The sequence below is a fragment of the Parasteatoda tepidariorum genome, chromosome 10, assembly GCF_982258835.1.
Source record: "Parasteatoda tepidariorum strain Cologne lab strain chromosome 10, Ptep-v5.0, whole genome shotgun sequence".
In the NCBI taxonomy this organism is placed as follows: Eukaryota; Metazoa; Arthropoda; class Arachnida; order Araneae; family Theridiidae; genus Parasteatoda; species Parasteatoda tepidariorum.
In genome coordinates, this window is record NC_141764.1 from 51,507,667 (window position 1) to 51,527,448 (window position 19,782).

General features: G+C 27.7%; 1 protein-coding gene across 4 annotated transcripts in view; it reads right to left on the bottom strand.

Annotated features, from left to right (window-relative positions):
* LOC107447369 (terminal uridylyltransferase 4) overlaps positions 1-19,782 on the bottom strand; it is a 101,249-nt gene that overhangs the window by 32,670 nt on the left and 48,797 nt on the right. For 3 of the 4 annotated variants that reach the window (XM_016062259.4, XM_043040574.3, XM_016062257.4), the window contains exons 6-11: positions 19,128-19,366; positions 15,656-15,784; positions 12,439-12,604; positions 7,662-7,796; positions 4,296-4,357; positions 3,085-3,099 (exon numbers count right to left, since the gene is read on the bottom strand). In XM_016062259.4, coding sequence (XP_015917745.2) covers positions 3,085-3,099; positions 4,296-4,357; positions 7,662-7,796; positions 12,439-12,604; positions 15,656-15,784; positions 19,128-19,366 — 746 coding nt within the window. The remainder of the gene's footprint in view (positions 1-3,084; positions 3,100-4,295; positions 4,358-7,661; positions 7,797-12,438; positions 12,605-15,655; positions 15,785-19,127; positions 19,367-19,782) is intronic. The other variant, XM_016062261.4, reaches the window with a different exon arrangement.

Here is a 19,782-nt window from a genome sequence, read left to right on the forward strand (position 1 = left end):
AATAACATAACATTTATAAACAAAATTTTTAGTACTTTTTAAACAAAGATTTTATATATAGCTACTAAAAAGAGATGAAAAAATGGAAATATTTCGAAGGGGCTATTGAATGAAGATTGCTTAGGAAAAACAAGAAAAATCGGAATGGTTTAAGTCATACTCTGGTATATAAAGATAACTTTTCCCTTCTTCATAACCTTTGCAAATTCTAAAATGTGAAGCAGCTGTTAAGACTTTCGTGCGTTTTTAAAATGTTTACATTATGGGTCCTCAATTATGTAGTTTTAGTAGAATTACATTAAATAAAGTGTGTGATTTTACTTTAATTGGAAATAAGCTTTTTGTCCTTTTTTTTAGTGTGATGCCATAATTGGCATACACATATTTATTTTCTATCTTTTAAAATATCTTTCATTACTTAAGCTGATTTTTTATTAATAGAATTATATTTAAAATAAATCAAAAACTTAATCTTTTTAAACGAACATAAAATATTTATTTCTTCTTTTCCAGATCAATGTAACGGATACTTTCTTCTTATTTCATTATTATGCAGACATATTAATTCACTGTCGCCTTTAATCGAAAACAAAAATCTATTTATAACTTTTTATTCTAATTTTCCAACGGCTAAATGTTTCGGTTGCATGGTTGTAATAATTCTCATAAATTTGTTGGCGACTCGTGATCGCCAAGGTATTCTTTTAAACCAATATTCATAGGCTGGTTGGCTTTGTTTTGGCTACGTAATATTTCAATAAATCGCCAATTTTGGATCTCCTACCCATACTTCTGTGTCCATTGGGAACATATTACACGTACTTTTTAATTTGGCTTTTGATTAGGCAGGTCGTGGGGATTTGTCTCCCATGGCCTGACCTATTTTAATATTACTATGCAAAACTGATTCAACTGAAATTCTTATGAATGATATTTAGTTTTGTATCTCGAGCTCTGCAAATACTATTAATAAATAAAAGCTTTTTATTAAATATGATCCGGTTCAAGTATTCTTTTCATCATCTCCTGATTTCAGCATCAATCTTCAATTTGTCAATATCTTCAACTTGGCCCACTATACCATTACACAAACTCCACCCACACCTTAATATTCTATCATCATCACCACTTAAAATTGGCACCCTTGGCTTTCCTTCACCATATTTAGTTTTTTTTTTTAGTTTGTAAAATATATAAAGAGGTGAATTAACAGTTCATAATTAAATTCATTTATATTCAATTCATTTATACTCAACAATAGTAAATAAGCAGAAATTAATAACAGATTATTATTTGTTATTAATTTCTCATAAAATTACAACAAACAATTGAGCATAAACTGCTTTGAAAATTACAACTAGTTATTTGAATATGATAAAAATGCAAAATTTTACGTAATTGAATCAATGAGTCCAAAAATAAATAATCCTCATAAGAAAATCTATTCTAAATTACTTGTTCTAAAACCTATTGATACAATATCATCATGTCTTAAAGTGCAGTCATGTCCTATAAGGTCATGTCTATATATCACATACACTATATATTAATATAATGTATTACTATATATTATATACGTAGTGTATGTATACATAATGTATTATTATATATACATACACTACGTATTAAAAAGGGGCCAATAAAGTTTTATTGAACAAAGAATTTTTGATATACAGCTGACTTTGTGGCATTAACAAAAATTTATTATACATTATTTCAAAAAAAATTTTACTAACTTTAACACTTTTTCAACTAAAGATGAATATTAAATACTATTGAAATAATTAAATGAAGAAATATCTTCACAAAAAATAATAACTAAAAATGATTTTAAAATATTATCTACAAATATAATAAAATCATTTTTAAAAAAATAAAAATTGGTTAAAACTTAAGAAGATTTGTCCTTCACTAATAAAAACATATCACTAAAATTTTATTGCAAAGAAATATTTTAATTGCAATTTAAAAAATTTAATAAACATGTAATCAGAAAAAATAGATCCTATGTTTACTATTTAATTATTATTTTAAAGTATAATTATATTTAGTATAATTTCACACTATATGTTAATATGTTTATATAAAATAAATTAGTGCAATTTTATGTTTTAGTTGAATCATTCAAAATGCCTTTGAATTTTCTTTCAATAATAATTCCTATGGTTGTAGTTTAGAAGGAAAAAAAAAAGGATTTTAAAAACACAACAAAAAAGCAAACAGACAAATATTCAAAAAATTTTTAAAAAAATATTATATTAATGCAAGTTATTAAAATTTATAGTTTCGTTTCTACCCTAAAAATAAAAAGTATCTATCGCTTTATAAAAAACATTGGAGGCTTTAAATTAGATTTTTTCTTCCAGGAAAGTCGACTTGTGAGATTTTCTGGGTAGGTCGAATTATATGACAGTACATAGGAAGAAAAAAAACCATCAGATTTATGAAGTTAATATTAAATCTACACACAACAAAAATTTTAATAAAAAAGTCTTACAAAACTATATTTCACTAATAACATTTTATAGTTTGAATTAACTATATTGATTTTGCAGCAATATCTCACTTTTATTAAATGATTGCTATCATTTTGAACATTTTAATATTGTTTTCAGTCATCCAACATACATTTTCAAATTAATAGTAGATCATTGAGTAATAAATATTATTGCTTACCCTTCTAAATATTCATGCACTACAACTATTTTAATTTGCACAGATTAGGCTGTTTTTAATGTTAATTATAATCATTGTGACTCTAATATACTTAGCTATATATTTTTAAAAGATTAAATTTATTTAGAAGAGATAATTATGAATTTATTTAGAAGAGATAATTAGTAATAATTATGATATTAAGGATAATTATTATTAGGATAAGGATAAAAACTATTAATTAGGATAAGTATGAAAATAAATTGAAAGAGTCAGATTAGAGACTCTTTAGGAAAGGAAGTAAAAACAAATATAACAAAAATTAAATAATAAGTTAATATATTAGTTTATTAAACTATAAGGTGGGGTGATATTTATTAGAAATAAGTGGCATTTAAGTTGCAGATCCAAACATAAATAAATACTTACCACTTCAAGCCGTATCTATATTAAAGAGAAAAAAATAATAAATAAAAGGAATAAAAAGGATTTTAAGTTGAATGATGATGACAATGAAAAATTATGAATTGCTTAAAGTCGAAATAAAACATCTTGCAGTATATAGTTTTAATATTAATAATTTCTGTTAAGTCTTAAAAAAAACGAAAGAGGTCTAAGAATAAAGGTCTAGAAGATTTGCAAATGATATAGTTACTTATCATACTAAGTTGATAAAGATATGTTGAGGCATTGTAGATAAGGCAGAAAACGTAAATAAAATACATTAATCTGGAAAAAACAGATCGTGCATGTTAATTAGTGAATGGTCCCTGTTAATTTTAATCAATAATACTGAATGAATACATTTATTATAAAGAATCAGAAAAGAAAAGATTAAATAGATGGGAAATTTATTTTAAAAAATATTGATTAAAAAATGTTTCTTTAAGAGAAAAAGAGAAATCATAACTATTAGAACAGATCATTAACCTTTATTGTTGAAATAAAATGCCTTACCATTTCTCCTCCTTTACAGCATGTGCTTTTAAGATTGAATAAATAAAATGTTATTTGAATATATACAATAAACCAACAAACAATTAATAATTAGGGACATCTTTTTTACAGGTAAGTTAATTGTGACTTTGGTAAACATTCTCATTTTTATAGGATTAGGCAAATGTAACCAGAGGAGACGAGGGAATAAAATTAACTAAAGAACTAATGCAGTATTGAACATGTTGCTTTCATATATGTATCATGTACGCGATTAATAATAGATATTACCTTTTAAGCGATCATTTAACTGATAAAATTTTTAATAATGATACTGATTTACAAAAATATTCTTATTAGATAGGATAAATATAATTAGGGATGTTTGTCTCAATGAGGTATCGAACAAAGGGATAGAAACAACAAGTAGATTCCAGACAATTAATGCCACTATCTAGCATCAAATAATTTACAAACCCTAATGTTTCATGCTTACAAAATGGTTTGTCACACATACATAATAAAAGAGACAGGAAAGAAAAATTAGAGTGCCACCTATAGGCTATGTTGGTAGAGTAGGGATTAATTAAAATTAATGATAACTTTGTAAAGATGAAGGAATAAACAATCAATATTTATAAATAACTTAAAACATGATTATGAAAATGAAGATGATTCAAAAAATTAATTAATAAAACATATACCTTTAGCTGCTTGCACAAATCAAAAGAATATTTGGTTGACAATGCTTTCATTTCAGTTTCATCTAAAGAAGTTGCAAAGTAAAACTAGTATAAATATTAATTTTACCAAATTTAAAATTTCAAAATTTTTAAATTTATAAAATTCAAAAAGTAAATCGATAATGATACATAAGGGTCAAACTAAGAAATCATGCACTTATCTGAAAGACATGTACGGACGCAATCAATAAAGATAAAATAATTACCATTTTCTTCAACTTATTATTATTTATTGCCGTTCCCCGTGGCTTCGCTTTATTAGATTTAAAAAAACAAAACAAAAAACAACATATTTAAAAGTTCCTCCCATCAAAATAAAGATGAAATGTATTCAACATCATCTGCTATAGTGGTATTGCTGGAGGTCAACTATTGATACTCAAATTTTACCACAATTCAACAATTTTCTCTTTTAATCCTATTTAGGAGAGGGCATAAAAATCTATTACCGCAATACCTACCATCTCCTAAATAATTAAGACCAATTCCTAATGACAATTTCATTAAAGATTTATACTACATAAAATATTTTAAAAAATTGTAATATCTCCTCGCATTTTCCAACTTTTCTTTTTATGAAGTAAATGAATTTGTGCAGTGAACATATCACATACATACATATATTCTACTTATGTTTAATTAGCACTTTGTACGTAGCTTTAAAATTTTTATTTTTACAATAATGACGTGAAAGTCAAAATTTAATGGCACTATTCCACTTCAAACACAGGAGCCTTAAGAAATCGTCAAACTATGATTGATGTCAATGATGCTGAATTAATTTTAGAAATAAGTTCTCTGGTAATAGCTACCTAATCCACAAATAAAGGTATGGTGATAATCACTTTAGCATAGTCATAAGTAAAACTAATTACACTACTACTTCATTTTGGGAGGTAACAAAAATCTGAAAATTCAGTTGATAATTTAAGCCGACCGCACTGCATCAGAAAGGTTCTGGGTTCGAATCCCGGGCAAGGCATGGATGTTGCGTCATTCTTTATACCATCTATCCTTACAGTGAGAGCAACGCTCGTCCATCTAATATGGTGCCCCTGAAAGAGTGGCCTACAAATCTGCCCTGTATATGCCTGAATTGACAAAATGTTAACTCAAGTGGGTATTTCAAAAAAAAAAAAAAAAAATTATAACTTATAATCTAATATTTTATGATTAGTAACTTCAGCTACTAATCTTGAATTATTAATTTCTTTTAAAAAAAAACAAAGTATTTAATAGCTTCCAAAGCGGGATAAAAAAAATTTTCATTTCTTGTGCATTTGTTGTCCCATAAACTCACAAAATACGATTTGTATCAATTATGGTTTCGTGATTGTTTTACGTCCTCTAAAACGGAGTATTACAATAATAACTAATGAAACTAAATATATTTATAACAGTAAAAAATAACCTCAGTCACAATTTTTCCTATGAAATGGATTTTTTTAAATCATTTAATTTTTTAGAGATACTTTTTAATAGCAAAACAAACAACCTATACCAGAAAAATCAAGCAATAAGCTTGTATTTTATACAGACTACTTTGGTTATTATTAGCACTGACTACATAAAATTTCATAAGCCTAGCTTAAATATTTATGGAAATAAGGACATTTTTATAAAAAAAACTATTTTGTCTTACATTTTTTTCTTTTTTGCTATAATTTTAAAAATACTCAATAAAATTAAAAAAAAAAATTTCTTTAGCAATTTAAAAATACTTACAGCATTATTGTTTCAAATTTTGAAAAGAAATTCGGTAAAAAATGAGCGAGGTATGACTATCTAAATTAGTTCCTTTATACTATGTACACACAGAAAAAATTTTAAAAATATTTTTTATAATTTTGTAGTAAATCATATTTGGCAACTAATGAAAAAAAGTCTGATCTGAATATCTTAAAAATTTGAAGAGTTTCAAGCAGTTTTTGTACTTTTTAATAGTAAGCTCAAAATTATAGGGGTTTTACCACAAATTTCATTTTGTACAATTTAACAAGATTTATTAAAAATTACATCAGCATTGTGGGGGATCATATCCCATAAAAGAATCATATCCATTTTCTTTTTTTATACCACCATAGTTTGGTGTCCCCACAATTATTGTAAGGTATTATCATTTGTTATTCTTATGGAACACAATGAAATTTGTGGATAACCCCTTATTATTTTGAGCTCTTTTTTAAACAGAGTAATAAAATTGCCTAAAAAATTGCTTGAAACTCTTTAAATTTTTAAGACATTCAAATCAAGCTTTTTCATTAGTTGCCAAATATGATTCACTGCAAAATTATGAATTTCTTAAAAATTTTCTGCACATGCACAATATAAAAAAACTACTTTAAATAGCCATATCTCGCAGTTTTTTACGAATTTTTATCACCTTTTAAATTAATAATTTTGTGATTAATTTTTAATTGCTCAAGAAATTTTGTTACATTTTATTCAATATTTTTAAAGTCATAGCAAAAAACTGTAATGCACAGTATAAAAGAACTACTTTAAATAGACATATCTTATGCAGTTTTTTTTACGAATTTCTTTCACCTCTTAAATCTACAATTTTGTGATTAATTTTTAATTTCTCCAGAAACTTTGTTCAATTTTATTCAATATTTTTAAAGTTATAGCAAAAAACTGTAAGACAAAAAATAATTTTTTCATAAAAGTGTCTATATCTTTTTAAATGTTTAAACTAGTTTTATGAAATTTTATGCTGTCATTGCAAATAACAACCAAAGTAATCGGTCCAAGCTACAAGTTTAATGCTTGATTTTTCTTGCATGTGTGTAAAAAAATACTTATTTTCTCTCGTAATTTATTGTCGGTCACTGAAACGTCTGAAAGATTTCAACTTTATTGCTAATATTTCTTGAAAAATTTAAAAAATTTTAAAAACTGAAAGTGTCTCTTCCACTATTGCAGGGCAGTGTATATATATATAAACACATATTATAAAAGAAAAACCTACTAAACACAAAATGCTACATGTTTGCCATCCTTTGTTTAATGTATCACTGTCTTTTTCGTTCTAAAAAATATTAAAATTCCTTTTAACAGTTTCAAAACATATGACGTCTAATTCTTTTGGGAATTTAAATTACAATATCCTTAACATTAAGCCAAAGTGCTTAAAAAAGATTTTGTTCAAATTCAAGTTGTTTGCATGAGAGTCAGTATTTCTTATAAGCATCTTCAAATAATACTGAATTCTCTACATATGCTAATAAAGTACCAAAATTTAAAATAAAAAAAAGATGCATCGAATATTTAAAATTAAATTATAGCAAATGTGTAACAAATATTTAGAATAATTTTTGAAATTACTTTCTGAAGAGTCTGAATCAGCATCACTTGCAGGTGCCAAAGAATTCTCATAAAAATTCTTAAAACAATATTGCACATGTTCAGCAACTTCAGATGATTGAACCGACTCAGTAATGTTCTTCCCAGTAAATGGATCTAAAATTAGGATAAGAATGTAAACTAAGACAAAAAAAATAAATAAATAAAGGTTTTAAATAAAAATTAATTGTAAAATCTAAGAACAAAAACTGAATTAATTGAATTTGGATATAGGGAAATATGAATTGTATAATAATATTAAAGTCAAGTAATGCAATAATCTTAGAGTAAACACAAAACATAAGTTCATACAAAGAATATTTTTATTGCATCCACCAAGAATCATTGTTATTCTAAAAAACTATTATGTTAAAGATAGAGAAGTCATGCACAACTTTCCTAAAAGTAATTTTAAGAAATGTTGGAAATATTTTAAGAACTATTGAAAAATGTTCACTTCCAATGGCATTACTAGGGGTCTGTCCAGACATTTTGTGAAAGGTCCGGTTTTCGTGAAATTGTGAAAAAATTACTCACATTCTTTCAACCAGGGTTCTGCTTTTATGAATTTTTGCAAATATGGTCCGGTTATCGCAAAAAACTTTTTCAAGGAGTTTTTAAATTGTTAATAGATACAAGATTATGCTCAGCACTGTAAAATTACAATTAAAAAAATTAAATTTTCAAAAATAAACAGCAATTGCTGCTTCTAAATTAGAGATGCAACATATTAATATTTGGCATTTAGCCTATACTGCTGAACACAGAATATTCATTTCGAAGGAATAATGGAAGAATCGTTTGCCGAAGACAGAACTTAATTCGTTTACATCCATCTTTCTTGTTTTCTGCCCTGGGAAGGGTTTATTCAATTAACAAAACAATAATAAAGATAAACAAATTTGTGAAGGGTCCGATTTGATTAAAAGAAAAATCATTTTATGAAGGGTCCATTTTTAAGTTAAAATATTTTGTGAAGGGTCCGTTTTTATGAAAAGATATTTTGTGAAGGGTCCGTTAACATACCCAAATTACTTCTAAACAGATCCCTGATAACTTTGGAATATCATTGTGCTTATTTTTTTTACATAAGGCTCATTTTTTCTTTAAAAAAAATAAGGCCTTTAGCATATCTTTCCATCTAATTCTGTCTTCTGTAACAAGTTTGGCCCTAAGCTCATTAACTCATTCAATGTCATACGTTGTAAAGCAAGCTTGGATCTTCCTCTAACTCTTTTTCCTTCTGATGCCCCTAGTGAGAGCAACAGATATTATTTTCGCTCTGAGCATTTTAAATATGTGACTGAGTCAGTCCCATCTCCGTGTTTCCCCTTCGATTGTCTTTATTTCGGTTTATTTTAAAAAGAATTTTGCTTGTAACCTTATATAGCTAAAAAAAATTTTACAATTCATCTCAAGCATTTGTTCTGAAAGGTTTTCAATTTTTGTCTGTTTCCACATCTCTAAATCATAAAGTGGAACTGGTCTGACAATTTCTTTGTACACTACTATATTTTCTTTAATTTCAATATGCAGTGCACTCCACAATTTATGCAGTTATTTAAAACATGTTCTCGATTTAATTATTCTCTACCTTATATCTCTGCCTTTTTTATCAACAGCTGAACTGGTTAATAATTAAATGATTCTACATCATCTATTTCTTAATTTTTAATTTTCAAAAACTTTTCTTTGGATTAATTCAAATTCTCTATGTAATTGACAGAATATGATTTTAAGTTGAATTGTCATCAGACATAGAAGGTTAGGTAGAGGTATTTTTTCAATTTCTCAATTCATATACATATATACGTATATATACACACAAACTCACACATACACAATGATACCTCCTATTAAAAACACTCCTACCAAGCGGATGCCTCTCATTATGGGCATACTTTTAATTCCCTGTAAATAAAACATCATTTACCTTCTCTGCAAAATGGACATTCCCGTAACCAGACGTGGACAGACATTTATGTCCTGAAACGTTAGTTTCTATCCTTACAAACTGGACAACAATTTTTCTAAATTTGAAAGAAAAAAACTTTCCGCTTTAAATTCTAAGGAAAAAAATACGCAACTCTCCATTATTTTTAAAGCCTGTAATTTCTTTACCTTATCCCCAACTAAAAATATTAAGCTATTTCACAACTAAAAAATCCATTATTCTCCTTCCCCCTTCCTTCATGTTTACAAAGTAAGGAGATAAAATGATACTGCTCATACGAAATATTTCAGACAGTGGCATTTTTTGATTTTTTCATCTGAATGATACTGGTTATGAGACCCCACAAGCTGATATGATGCCTTAAATGCTCTCAATTTCTCTTCCCCACTGAAATTTTTTTTCTACATATAATCAATTTGGAGACTATATTTAACACAGCTGGGTAAAAAAAAGAGAACAGAAATTTAGTTATTGAGGTGTTCATATACAAACAAAACATTTAATTAGACATTTCACAGATGGTCAATTGTGAATATGACAACTCTATAGCCTCATGCATTACAGGTACGCATAGCTGTTTTCGTTTTTTTTTTTCTTTGTGCAAATTGGGTGGTTTACTTTTAAGGAGGTACAGTACAAGACCCGTTAGCCGGAAATCGGAAAACCAAAAAACCGGAACGAAATTCGATAAATTTTCCCGCCATTTTTAAAAAAAATATTTTTTTCCTCATAAGATTTCAGGATTTTTCTTTCTTTTTTGAAATATGTTCACCTTACCATCATTTTGGAAATAATCATTAGTGTATTACTTCATTGTTTTTTCTTCTTTTTAAGATTATTTCCAAATATATATATTTTTTTAATTGGGTTTAACAATAAAAAAACGACTTTTTGTAGTGATTCAGAAAACCGGAAAAATCAGTTATTCGGAATAGCGATGGTCCCGATCGTTCCGGATAATCGGTTCCCTACTGTATTACATTTTCTATTAAGTAATAGTGATGATTCAGGGGGAATTACTTTATTTTTTATCAAGTGATTTGAAATCTAATAATCAAACTGACAAAGTGACATAGGACTAAAAGCGCCTATCCAGTATGATTAACTTGAATGTATGTGTAAATAGGAAAAACATACTATTTCTCTGCAGCCACATCAAGAATTGTGAATACATATTAAATGTTTTCAAATCTGTTTTTTTATATTTTTTTTTGCATTAAAAAGTATTTTTTAAAGTTTAAAATAATATCATTGTAAATAGTTACTTTAGACTATTTAACTTTTTTCCATATGATTGCAATTATTCTAAAATAAATTTATAATGTTAAACTTTGTTATTAATGTACTCTTTCTGTAAACGGACAACTCTCATAAGAGGACAATTCGATTGCTCCCAAGAGTGTCCGAGAAAGAGTACATTAAAAAGTATTTTTTAAAGTTTAAAATAATATCAGTGTAAATAGTTACTTTAGATTATTTAACTTTTTTCCATATGATTGCAATTATTTTAAAATAAATTTATAATGTTAAACTTTGTTATTAATGTACTCTTTCTGTAAACGGACAACTCTCATAAGAGGACAATTCGATTGCTCCCAAGAGTGTCCGTTTAACAGAGGTTTCACCGTATACTAATATATAAATTTTTGCCAATTTTTGAAAGTCTTCGACAAACGCGAATCTTAGCAATTTTTATGAATAATTTTTTTCCCATAGAAAACTACTTTACAGTAGTTTGCATGAGGCTTATTACTGTTATTACTGTATCGAATGTTACTGCAATTAAATAAAAAATACTGATTTTTTTCAGAAAAATTCATTTTGACATAATTTTGAGGATCAAGTTAAATACATATTTTTCGACCCAGAGGAAGATCATTCGCCAATACTTCAGCAAAATTAACGATTTTATCACATTTGGCAATGTGTCGAATGTTTAGTTCAGGCCCTGTATGCATGCATATGTGTGTGTGTATATATATATATATATATAAGTTCAAAATGAAGGTAAAACAAAGAAAAATTATAGACATATGAAAAAAAGAGGGGAAATAATAAGTAAAAAAATAACAACAGTTTAAAAAAAAATAAATAAAAAAAATAAGGATGAAATTTTATTTAAAAAAACCGGAAAAAAAAGATATAATCTTTTCATCAGCCCACACGATTATATCTGCAAAACAGAGTGCTTTCTGATATTGTATCAATAAAGCCAAAGCAAAATATATTAATACAATAGTGTGAGGAGCACTCAAAAATTTTTTTTACAAAAATTACAACAAATAAAATAGAACACAAAAAGTAAAAATAAGTAAAAATAACATGTAAAAACAGAAAAGAAAAGAAAAGAAAAGAAAAAAACAGCATAAAAAATGGACTATAAAGCGAGTAGCGAAATCAGATCTACTTATATGGACGGGAAATTTTTCAAGAATGATTTAAAAATGTTTTCGCAGAAAGATTGCCAGATTACAAAATACGAAAACAAACGCGCAAATTGAGTGTAAATAGAGGGTATATATATATATATATATATATATATATATATATATATATATATATATATATATATATATATATATATATATATATATATATATATATATATATATATATATATATATATATATATACATATATATATGTGTATATATATATGTGTATATATATATATATATATATATATATACATATATACATACATACATACATACATACATACATACTTATACATATGTATGTATATATACACATACATATTTGGATGTAAAGTAGAGTCTTTAAGAAAACTTCAAAAATACAAACCTTCGATAGCAATAAGATGATTCCTCCAGTTTTTTTCTTTTTTGGTAACTTTTGATGCTGATGTGATGCATATAACATCTTTTTCCCAGTCAAATGTTTGACTGTAAAATTTGAGAAATTCTAACCAAAGTTCACCAAGGCTAGCTGAATTCTTATGTTTTATTTCCTGGAAGTTTGAAAAGACTTTCATTATAAAATAGATGTATTAAAAATTACAAAGTGAGACAATAGGACACAAAGGAAGTGCAATACAGAGTTCAGCGAATTAAACCCATCCTAAATCATGGAGGATAAAACATCATACTTAAAAAAATAAATAGATAAAACAAAATTTAGAGCATAGAGAAGATATCAATAATTTTTGAAATCCTTATACTTTTATCCTTAAAGAGTCAATAATGTATATTGAGATGTAGGAAGAAAACTGGTATTGAACACATAGAACACTTATAAAAATTTCCTAAGACACCATGTGCCAAAGAAAGGACCTTTTTACATTAGGGGTTGAGAATACAATAAAATACTGCCCAGTCGCTTTTTCTGTATTTCTAATAAATATCGTAAAATATTTTCTTCATAAAGCATTCAATTTGTTTTTAAGAATAACCAAGGAAACTTGTTGAGAAATATTAATTTTTAGGTTTTCATAAATTTTCAGTTGAGTAGAAAGCATTTGTTATTTTAATCTTTTTGATAATCTTTTTGAGAAAGAAAATCTGAAATTCAATAAAATTATTTATTTAATAATTGTGCAACATAAAATGCTGCTATGCACAAGTTGACCGTATGTACAGGATAACATATTAGTAATTTTATATTCACCTTTTAAAAAAAATCAGATCTATGGGAGCCAGAAGACCTTCCTGACCTGTTCGATCAAAGTTTAATTAAAAAGTGTCTATGAAACAGTTGCTATTGATCATAGGGAGAAAGACATTAAATTACATTTTTCATTGAATATAGCATATTTAAGAATATAAGCCCATTCGTGTATAAACTAAGAGTTATCTTTTCTTAGAAAATTTTCAGAAAATTCAAAACTCCTATATAATATGATGTAAAATAAAATAAGACACTATCTTTGTGAATAATTTTCTACTTCATTTTTGGATAGAACAGCCTATTTAGTTTATCTGTTTACCTTTCTTCCGAAATAAAAATCTATTTAAAATTCCACCGATTAGATTTTACTTCCAACTTTTGTTTTCCCCCATCTTCGTTAACAGCTTTTCAATTTACCCATCTGGATTGACGCTATCAGCAATCCAACTTGGCAAAAAGCCTAGACAAAACAGATGTTAACAGCAACAGGGGTGATTGTGACAAAAACTGAAAAACCCTGAAAATTTTATGTGTAAAAACTACTTAAGATATCAATTTATATACTATTCCTAGTTAATATAATTTTTTTATAATTAAACTACTTATCAATAAAGAACATCAAAATTTTATAGTAACTAATTTAAGGACACATTTTCACAAAGAATCAAGCTATAGGATTTAAAAATTGCATGAATATGAATCACCATGGTGGATTTTAAGAATGCGAAAACACAAATAGCATTATTGGATTTTTGAATCGTGATACATAAAGTTTTAGATCCAGTGTCTAGGAATAGCAAAACAAGATTTTAAACTCACTTGAATATGAACCGCAATGTTCGATTTTAAAATCACATGAATATGATTCACAGTGAATAACTTTTAACTGGTAAATACGAAAATCGATGCTAGATATCAAAATTGTGTGATTATGAATCTCAATATTAGAGGATTCTGGCATAGTTTCAAACATTTAAAACTATGAAAAGTCGACAAACCAAAAATGTATAATTGCAGAAGAGACATGTGTTTGAAAAAATCTTGTTAACGCAATTTAGTGAAGGTTTAAAAATTTAGAACTTAATTCTTACTCTGCAGGTTAAATTGCAGTGAAAATTTCATCGGATTACAAGTTCTGGTTCGCGGAAATCTGCAAATTAATGGTCTTGAGATGTGCGGATTTCTGCGAAAAAAATCACAGGCCTTGCTACTAGTTTCCAGACCTGGAGGAATAATGCGAAAAACCCGAAATTCAGGGGTACAACCGGAACACAATCACCCCTGCAGCAAAAGCTGTCTGAAATCTGAAGCTAGCACATCTGCCTTTTTCTATTTTTTTTTTCTTTTTTGCTGCTTTTAAGTTGAAAAATGAGAGGTAAAAAAAGAATGGCTGTGCAATATTTCCTTTTATTTTCAACTGTTATTTTAGCAATTTTTAAGTTTTGTATGTGCTGTTTTTCAGTATTTAGCTAATGATTCATCATCGGTTGTCAACGATTTTTCACATGGAAATTTTGAATGTAACAGATAAGATTATAAGCAGTCTCCCCACCACTTTAGCTTTCAATAAGATATGGTACTTCTCCAAATAACTGAATCAAAGGAAGACTTCTTGCTGTTTGTGTAACTCTACTTTTCGATGTATGGTGATTTAGGAAGTTTTTATACATATTCTAAAAGCATATTTACTTTATATGCTGAAATAAATAAATTCATTCATGTGTATTAATAAAGTTTGATAAATGTTTTATTGTAAAGTAACCAGGCAAATCCCACTATCATATTTACCAATTGGAGCATCTACTGATGTCACTATGAAATGTTGTTAAAAATTTAAAATAAATTTCATGTAAAATGGATTTTCTCAGAATAACAAAAATTATCGTATAGGAGAAAACAATTACCATTTCTTTAGTGCTGTATTTTTTAGTATGTGCTGTTTTTCAGTATTTAGCTAATGATTCATCAACGGTTGTCAACGATTTTTACATGAAAATTTTTGAATGTAACAGATAAGATTATAAGCAGACTCCCCACCACTTTAGCTTTCAATAAGATATGGTACTTCTCCAAATAACTGAATCAAAGGAAGACTTCTTGCTGTTTGTGTAACTCTACTTTTCGATGTATGGTGATTTAGGAAGTTTTTATAAGTATTCTAAAAACATAGTTACTTTATATGCTGAAATAAATAAATTCATCCATGTGTATTATAAAAGTTTGATAAATATTTTACTGTAAAGTAACCAGGCAAATCCTATTTTCATATTTACCAATTTATACATCTCCACTACATAGTGGCATCTACTGATGTCACTATGAAATGTTGTTAAAATTTATGTAAAATGGATTTTCTTAGAATCACAAAAATTATTGTATAGGAGAAAACAATTACCATATTTTTGCAGGTTATATCAACAATAGGTAGCACTGGAGGTTCTAGCTGTTGTAGAAAATATACTACCATAAGAGCAAAACACACAACATGTAATCTTCCATATTTTGCATCATGTAAAGCACTCTCCTATAAAAATAAATTTGTAATTACTTTTCAAAACAATGAGAAAACAATTATTTAAAACATGCACATAGAATTTAATAAACAGTTTCATACCCTCCATATGAGATTTGGCCGAAATATTTATTTTTAGTGGTAATAAACTAAAGAGTAAAAAATTTTAAACAAATAGAATTTTTTTAAATGTTTATCAGAGCTTCCAAACATAAGCATTCATATGTCTGTCCTTTTATATAACTGTTCAAATAGTTTATATGTATTGATAACTAAAATTCTATAAAATCTAATTTATAAAAACACTAATACAACATTTTAGCTGCCCCTAATAAGCACATGTTCGGAAACTACGGAAATTCTGTAATTGTTAAAGGGTATGCTGTTCACAATATCTAAATAAACAATACGCTGCCCAACTTTCGAATTTTCAACACAACTTTTTATAATTTGTCTGCTTTTGGTTCGACACAATGATTTTTATAGTAATTCAAATTGGGTACACCTGGACACATTATCTCATACTTGCCAACATTGCAGAAATAAAATAACAGCAATTGTACTAGCAATAAGTTTTGATACATCATGTATAATCCTGTAAGTCAAAAAGAGAAATTTGGCTACAGTCAGTGTGCGGGTGGGTGACCACTTGGATCAGTCTGCGTAGGGACCAAGGGTGTGCAGTATTGGTCCTCGTTAAACTGTGCTACCGTAAAGTGCTCGACTTCGCGCGCAGGTCGTCGGGCTACTGAAGCGGGGGTGCCATCTTCTCTGCAGAGGATCAAAATTGTGATGGCATGTCTTCGGATTATCCTCCGGGATGTTTCCCAGACCGTCGCCAATAGCCCATTGTGCAGCTCTAGTGCGACGTAAATTAACAACAACAAAAAGAGAAATTCAAAATTGGAAATAATATAAGCACTTACATTTAGTGTGAAGTAAAAAATATGTATATAAATCTTAATCTAAAGATTTTTTTTAAACCACTATTTATACTTACTACTTAAACTATTTTATTTTATAACTGTCATGGAACAGCTAACCCAATTTTGGGTTTATGACTACTAATGTTCAACTTCGTAATCTTGTAATTTTGAACCCAATCCAGAAGACAAGGGAACTCCTGGATCAAGTATTGGGAAAAATTTGCCTTTGTGGAGGATTTTTTGATTGAACTAACCCGCATTTGAGTTACATGGAGAGGGAAACCACGAAAAACCCCCACGGTTAGCCTGACGGCAAAGGGACTCAAACCCGTGACCTGTCAACCACTGAGGATATTTTACATCAGCATAGTGGTCGGTGCAAGCTGGATGCAATACATATTAAAAATTTAACCTTTCTATAAGCATGATCAAAATCATTTTAAAATTTTATCTTACCTTATCAATAATTGAAGTAATTATTAAATGAATTTAATCACTTTTTTTAAAAATATGAAATCATGTGTTTTTTAAAAATTTTATTTTATAACCGCCATTAAATAACCGACCCAATTTTGCGACTACTGAAGTTCAACTATGCAGCCTTATAATTTTGAACCAATCCAGAAGACAAGGGAACACCTGGAACAATAAGCCCAGAGGAATGATTTGTAATGAGAACATGGAGGACTTTGTGGTTCGACAGATTTAATATGAATCAGTCACCATTTACTACAAGGGGAGTCTTCATTCGGTGGGCATCGAACCCACGACCTCTTGTACATGGGCCGAGTGCCCTACCAACCAGGCTATCCCAGCTCTGAAATCATGTATTGAAGTTATTTTAAAAATAAGTTGCTCTATTACATTAAATTATTGGTTCAATTTTGTTCTACGCCAGCATATGATCCCTCACTTATATCCCATAGGGGCATGTACTGCTCTAAAATATAATTTAAGTTCAGGTATGCTTTTTATTTTTAATTTCTAATTTGTATACTATGAAGAGAGGAGATCTATAAAACTAAAAACATGTCTTTCTACAAGACAGGTTGAAATTTTGAGAGAAAAAATATACAAATTAATAGATACAAATATAGTTACAAGTGCAAAATATTACAAACGTAAAAATAAGATACAATGAAAAAGAATGTCCAATTGTAATATTTAATCAACTTGAAGGAAATCATTAATTAAACTGAGTTCTAGCAACCCAAAATTTTAGATGTCCTAGACAGCTGCCCTAGCTCGCCACCTGTGCTAGAAGCCATCTTTTCTTATGTGTCAATGTTATTAACGGTAGTCAATAAATAAATCAAGGAAAAATAAATAAATAAAAAGCATATGCTGAAGGGGAAATTAGTAAATAACTCATAAAGATAAAATATATTCCTTGTTCTTTTTTTAATAGTTTATAATACATAATACCATATAATTAAATAATCGAATAATAATAGATTCATAACAAACAGTGTGCTTTAATCAATTCAATATAATATAACATGATAGATAATTATAAAAATAAATTGATGGATAATTCCTTGCTCATCTTGAAATGTTTGAAATAGCTTAAACTTTATATTGTATTTTGGTTAACCCATATATTTTAATTTTCTCATACACTTTTTTAGATATTATTAAAACATAAGAAACCTTAATACATTATTAATAAGTAATTGAAGAGCCTGAGAAATACAATAAAAAGCCGCACATTTAAATTGATAATTAGTGTAAGTTATATGAAAAACACTACAATTTCCATAATAACAAGAAGAGGCTTTGGTTTATTTTGCTGTTGTCAAGCACAAACTATAGAAAAATTTTAAATTTACTTATCTGAAGACAATATTAAGAAACAGTTTGAAGTAAAAATGTTCCATTTGAAAAAGTGTGGCTCATCACTATATTACCATTTTCCACTATAATTAGACGTTACGGCAATGTGAATTTTTTTAAGAATTATGAATCACGATAAAAATGATATGGAAATTGTTTCTTTAATTAAGAATGGATATGCACAGCCAATTTTGAATTTTACACCACAAAAGATAGATAATAATATGAAGTAGATAAACATTTACAGAAACTTTGATTTTTTCCCCAATTTATTTAAGTGAATTTGTAAGAAAATGCAATTCACAGCAACCCATTGCTATAAAACAAACTTCAATTTAGAAATAATAACAATTACAATACTCAGAGAAAGGCTGAATCAGTCCAGTAACTTACTGCGATAGAGAATGGCCAAAAAAATTTATCAATTAGCTACTTTTTTTATATATTTTAATTAATATTTAAGGCAGTTTAAAATGCCATGTCAGAAAGCTTAAAGTTTCTTTTCTGGTTCTAAGACCACAGGTTTGACATATCTGATTGAAGAACACTAATTGCATAAAGTGTTAATATAAAAACCTAAAGTTCGATATACTTACTTCAGCAAAAACACGGGCAGCAATTATGATAGTCTTGACTCTTTTATCAAGCAAACACAAATTTCTCAGCACAAAATTCAGTTTTCTATAGTTTCTAACTTTACTCCCTTCATAGACTAGTTCACATTGTATTCCAAATTCAGAATCCGAAAAATAAATTTTAGATTTTTTAGGATTAGAATCAGGTTCAAAAGGATCAACATAATATTGGCTGTCCTCATATCTTGTGTCTTCCATTTCTAAAAAAAAAAAAAAAATTTATTTTAAGAATAAGGTTGACAACACATCAATAAGTTTAAACTAATTATTACGAAGATTAATAAATGAATAATAATTAGTTCATAATAATAATACTGGGTAACCAGCAATTCCACAGTACCCAGCCAGATTTTACCTCAGTACCCAGCCACCAGTTTCTTAATATACAGTGAAACCTCCTGTTATGGACACTCCTACAAAACGGACGCCTCTCAATACGGACATATTTTTAATTCCCTGGGAATCTTCTATGAATAAACCATTACACACATTCTCCGCAAAGCGGACACTCCCGTAACCGGACGCGGACAGTCATTTTGGTCCTGAAACGTTGTTTTTTATCTCCACAAACCGGACACTACTTTTTCTAAATAAATTACAAGCTAAAAAAATTCAA